Raw genomic sequence first — 6,079 nt, 5'->3', positions numbered from 1 at the left:
TTATCTCCTTCAAAATATGCTCCATTAGAAGCGATACACAAATGCCAACGTTTCTTCCAATCATAAAAACATTTTTTATAGGCGCTTTCCGGTATGGCTTTGAGTTCCCTCTGCGAATTCTGTTTTACGTCTTCTATGGATTCAAAACGCGTTCCTCTGAGTGGTAATTTGAGGTTGGGAAACAGGAAAAAGTCACACGGTGCAAGATCAGGTGAATACGGTGGCTGTTCGATGGTATTTATTGAATGTTTGGCCTTAAAATCGTTGATAATGTTGAACAAATTGAGGTGAATCGGAACAAGCCGGGCGTTGACACGTGGGCGCACATCACACCTTAGTATCTGTTCCACCAAAAAAGCCCAAACGCATCAGGCCATCTGCTACGACGATGGTATCCTAAGCACACTCGGTGGACAAATTACATACTCTAACACCCTTCACAAATTTTGAGGATTTCAGGATTAACACGATCAGAATCCTGTTTGCCTATCTCCGATTTCAAATCGTTTCGTCGGTGGTAGAGGTCGAAGGTCGTCCAGAACGCGGCATGTCTTCGACGGTCGTGCGACCGTCCTGAAAGGCTTTGTACCACTCATAAACTTGAGTTTTCGATAAAACTGATTCCCCATAAGCCTTTTGTAGCATTCGCAACGATTCTGCACACTAAATTTCGTTCGAAACACAAAATTTGATGCAAACTCTTTGTTCAATATTTTTTTCCATTGTTTTTTTCGCAACGCACTACTGAGGTGAACTGGTTTCAACAGCTGCCGAAAACGAACTGTCTGACAGATCGCGCTCATTTTTGGCATAGTAATTAAGGACAGTGCTGCCAAACTACATAAACTTAAAATATCGAAAAATATACAGCGCGCGAATTTTAAATGAGAATTTCCGAAAACTTTTCGGTCACAATGTATGTATGAAATCCATAGCTTTAATTCTATGCCAAGAAATAAAAGTCATGTGGTTGTATTGCTCAGATACCCTTCGGGATAGGGGTTAGAATATCCCCGATATACGGTGTGTCTTTCATAAGGGGCGACTGAAATCCATCAAACACCACGCCGTACTATATAGAATATCACTGGTAGTGAGTGAGATTCACTTGTGACACCCGACTAGTGGTGTAAATTTGGTACCACACGGATTAAGATCCATAATTTCGGCTGTCCTGATCAATAGAGGTTGGTTCTTTAAAGGCAGTGTCGTGATTGTTGTGATTAAAATGCAGGAGTTCTTTATTCCAACCGGGTCCTATGACTTATGATAGAAGTATTAGATGGGCCTCACTATTCACCAAGGACGATAAGATCAATTGAAATGTATATCTTCAATTGGTACCGGTGGAGTTCTGTGTTATTTCAATGGGTCGTTTATCGGCGAATTATACCCAAACGTGTGTGAAATGCACCTTGGTGTTAAACCTTCACGGCTGGTAATCCATAAAGATATTTTAATAGAGGGTTCCATTTTTAATTTACTGGGTGTTAGTTAATATTGAAAATTGTTATCACATTTAAATAAATTCCTTAAACTACAGATCAACTTTTAAGTCCAAATTATTTTAAATCAATATATATGTATATTGTACCAAGAATTTCAAGTTATTATAACCAGAACTTAATAATAGTTTTTGAAGTCAGCTTTTCTGAAATTTAAAAATTTTCAATTTATTTCAGTAATGCAATCAAAGTTAAAATTTTTTTCAGTTGTAAAGATAAACTACCATTTTAATATTGTACTACTAACATAAAGGACAAAAATCCTGAATAGAATTCGGAGTCTGGCCGCATATTAACACAAATCCTTAACGATGCATAGCCGCATCGACATTGCCAATTCCTTTAATTCAAACGACACCAATGAATACAAGCCATGGTTATTTATAATTTCGGTTTTTGGTGAACCACAAATTTAGTTCTATTGTAAACCAGTGAATGCAATAAAAAAAGCAGAAAAGCATAGACTATGCACATGTATCCGTAAGTAATACCGCAACAATGTTTGCATGCATACGCATTTGCATAGAAACAAAATCCATCGAGGTGTCTGCAAAAACTATTCAACAAATGGCCAATAGCGAATCGCAAATGCAACACTATGGTCGAGCAAAGCAGACTTCCGCTTTCGGATGTACCTTTTTTGTATACTTTAGAAGATTTGTGAGTGCAAACTACAACAAGAGTACATGTAAATTTATTTTTTTTCCCATTTTAATTAATTAAATTAGAAATATTTACAACTTTTTAACTTGTTTTCTTTAATTAATATTTTGAGGTGGTTAGTAGCTAAAGATACGATATATAAGCTGTCTGAGGATCTCAGTACATTTTTGAAATAAATGCGAAATATATATTTTGTTATATATTATATGTTATAAGTTATATAATATCTATATTATATAATTTTTAATATATAATCATTCTCATTAGAGGAAATAAATATATTCAGATATTTGTTTAACGAGATATGTTACTACGATCTGCTGGTCACTATATTTTTTATATTTAGGTACTCTAACGTCAGTTCTTGGCGTTAAACTACAATCTAATAAAAAATAATATCTAGTTTTGTTTTCAACTTTTTTTGTGAGTTTTCAAAGAATTGATTAAAACTGTTATTTATATATAACAACTAACCTACTTTAAAATTTCACAGTAATGAATAGAATTAGTACTTATCTTTAAGATAAATACTAAAAATAATAAATAATAATAAGTAAAAAGTAATAATTACTTATTTTTCTGATTTTTCAAAAACTAATTAAAATTTATTGCTTAATATAATCACAACAACAAATCTTTTCTAAAATTTCATAGTACTCGTATTGAGTAAAAGTAGTTATTAATTGGAAAAAAAATAGTGAATATTAATGAAATATAATACGTCGTTTTATTTTAAATATTTTTTTTTTATTATTCAAACAATTAATCAAAATTTATTGCCTTATAGAATTATAACAACGAATCCAATTTAAAATCTAATATTAATAAATAAATTAAGTAATTATCTGCAAGTTATCATTAGAACCACTTGTGAAGTGGTTCTAGTTACTCATTCTTATCGCTAGACTTATCGGTAGACTTAAAGATTTTATTTGATTAGTATACAATTCACTTAAATAAACCAAATCTTTCCGAGACATATCTGTAAATTTTGTGCATTTCTTTTAGTCTTTGCTCTCGACACACAAAGATTTCATCGCTTAAATGGTGCTGTTAGATGTTTATAAAAGTATATGAATAATAAACATTAATATAAACATAAACATAAATGTGCCAAAATTTAAAAAAAAAAAAGAAAAACTTAAATATACATTCAAAAAATTATTTCATTACTAAAAACGAAAAAAATGTCAGTTGTTTTTCGTTTGCAAATTTCGTTTATTTAAACAATCGTTACAAACGTCTACTATATTTACCTAGAACGTTTCGCAAATTAATTTAAGTTTGTAAATTGCTTCTAGGAAACGAAATTTGTTGTTGTGAATATTCTGTATATTAGATTAGATAATATTTAAAGTATGCTTAAAAGCAAAGCTATCTATTTGAACAACAGATATATTCTATTCGCTGTACATATTGGTCATTAATAATATAAATATTAACACAACTATTATCATATCACCTTAAAGACATTTAAAAGAATTGTTACTATTATTTAAAAATAATTGCTTTTGATTAAATCTAGCATTTTGTTCAGTCAGAAATTGCGACGATAAATATTGAAACTATAAATGTTTTCAAAAATTTTAAAATAAATAAATAACAAGTAAAATGGTAATACCTCTCTGTCTGCTAAAATTTAAATACTTTATTTGAACCTACTTTATATATACATATTTGTTTCGAATGTACAAAAATTTTAACACACGAAAACTTTAACTACGCTTGTATCTTGTATCTGTTATCCATTTTGTAGGTAACTTTCTATCAGAGAACTATAAGAACAATCAAAGAACATAAATTTTTCTTTCGCATAATTCGCTCTTGTTTTTCCACAACTTTCTAATACAGAAACTTAAGCCTTATCTCTAAGTACTGATACAGATATCTACTCAAATATCTTATGCTCGAGAAAAAACACAAATAAAAAGTTTTTTGTTTTATTTTAGAACAAAACAACCGTTTCTACTTCTTGAATTTTTTTAATAAATATTTTTTTTAGACTGTTTTTTCGCGTTTTGTTTTTTACAGTGTAAAAGTGTCATGGAGATGATTACATCCGTCGTACACGCTTAGAACTTTTCTCATTAGAAACTTTTACTATTTCCTTTCCATCACAACAGAATAAACAAAGAAATGAAAAAATAGATAGAAGTGTTGACGTTTGCTGCAGGATTCGCAACCACAAAACTGTTTTAATGGAAATATAAAAATTACAAAAGCAACGTGTCATTGGCAATGTCAAATATCTTTCAAAGAAATTCATTCCTTACACATGTGCCCAAGTACTGTCAAAACAGAAATGCATATCAAAACATATCAAAAATTTGTTCTTATTATTTAAAATTCCTGCTGCAACCAACACTCGAAACACTTGAAAAGCGCTTAATTGCAGATCTACACAATATACAAATCTAATTTGTCTATAGTAAATGCTGTCGTCAATGACAACTGAAAATACACTCCATATATATAAATACTCATTAGCGAATTTTTGACTTCGCATTCAAAAACTTTCTTCCTTTTATTTGGTTTTGCTTACGAGCAAAACTGCTTATTTTGCGTATAAAACAAGTCACATATGAAGTTTGGAAAACTTCACCTTGTTCATTTGCTTGTTAGCAAAGATGTTGTATAAACGAGGTACATGTGAATAAGCAAGAGTTAATAAAATCGCTTCATTTAAACACAATTTGCAGTTGACTGAACACCACCGAAGCACCAATGACTAAGTTTAAATTGCGCTTAAATAGCTAACCACTCACATCGGGGCAAGGACAACATTGCCACCAAACTGCAAACAATTTTGTGATCCTTTGACTCGTATTGAGTTTAGTCGTTTATTTAGCAGCAGCAGTAGCAACTCTAATTGCGGTTGAAATCATGTTTATGGTGATTTACCTTAAATTGCGGTTTGTAGTGAGTTGCAAATGAAACCAATATATTTCTACAGAAACTGCAATAGCAGACTGCAATAATAATATTTAAAAATAAATCAGATGTCCTTTCAATTAAAAAAGTTACAGTTAAGTGGTACTTAACTCCAGTGTAGTAGGATAATGAAAATTTCAGGTATGTGTTATTGAAAACTGGGTTATTTGAGTTCCTGGTTACAGGGATATCTCAGGAAATTGTAGGGCAGACGTGCTTGCTTATGCAGGCGCTCTGTTCCTTAACATTCACTTCTCAAATATACGCGTTCCACTTGCTACAGTTAAACTGGCGATTAAACAAAAATATATGAGCATAGCCAAGCAATACTGGACCTCAAGCAATACTAGCCAAGATGAACCTCATTTTTCAGATATCTAGGTCAGGTACTTCAACTAAGGAGGAACCTGCTTAGCACCATGGTATCTGTACTGAAGTGTCACTGCGAATTAGGAAGACATGCTATGAGATTGGGTCTACCCTACAATGACTTTTGTCGAGGTTGTGGCTCTGAGTATGAGGAGGAGACCATGTTCCATCTTATGTGTTAATGCCTTTCTTTACTTAGAGAAAGATCAAAAATTTTCGGTTTCCCTTTTCTCACTGATCTGACTTAGTTGTCCTCCTGTAATGTTAGGAACCTGGTCAAGTTTATAGAACTGTCAGGTGGATTTTCCTTATGGGGGACTCGGAAACTTTAAAATAAAATGAATACAATATAATTTGACATTTCACGATGAACATATATTAGTACATATTTACAATTTTTCGAAATAGGAAATAAATTGTTGAATAAATTTATATATCATAAAACTTATGCAGATTGATTTTCATCAATTTTTTAAAAATGATATAAGTGGCAGCAAATTTATCCAAAAAATTGATTGATTTCTCAACAATTTGTGGCAAAATGCAACAAATTTTCTTACTTCTACTACTATTTGAAACAGTAGTATGAACTTATTTTTAAATACTATTGT

The 6,079-nt window shown here is 31.5% G+C and overlaps 1 protein-coding gene across 1 annotated transcript in view; it reads left to right on the top strand.

Moving 5' to 3' along the window:
- LOC119674382 (semaphorin-1A-like) overlaps window positions 1–2,980 on the top strand; it is a 21,837-nt gene extending 18,857 nt beyond the window's left edge. Inside the window, exon 5 of the mRNA XM_038085518.1 lies at window positions 2,956–2,980. Within this exon, the coding sequence (XP_037941446.1) occupies window positions 2,956–2,980 (25 nt within the window). The remainder of the gene's footprint in view (window positions 1–2,955) is intronic.
- The last annotated feature ends 3,099 nt before the right edge of the window (window positions 2,981–6,079 follow it).

This window comes from Teleopsis dalmanni, chromosome 2 (genome assembly GCF_002237135.1).
Source record: "Teleopsis dalmanni isolate 2A chromosome 2, ASM223713v2, whole genome shotgun sequence".
Classification (NCBI taxonomy): Eukaryota; Metazoa; Arthropoda; class Insecta; order Diptera; family Diopsidae; genus Teleopsis; species Teleopsis dalmanni.
The sequence above is the reverse complement of the archived record's forward strand: the minus strand, read 5'-3'. Positions and strand labels throughout refer to the sequence as shown.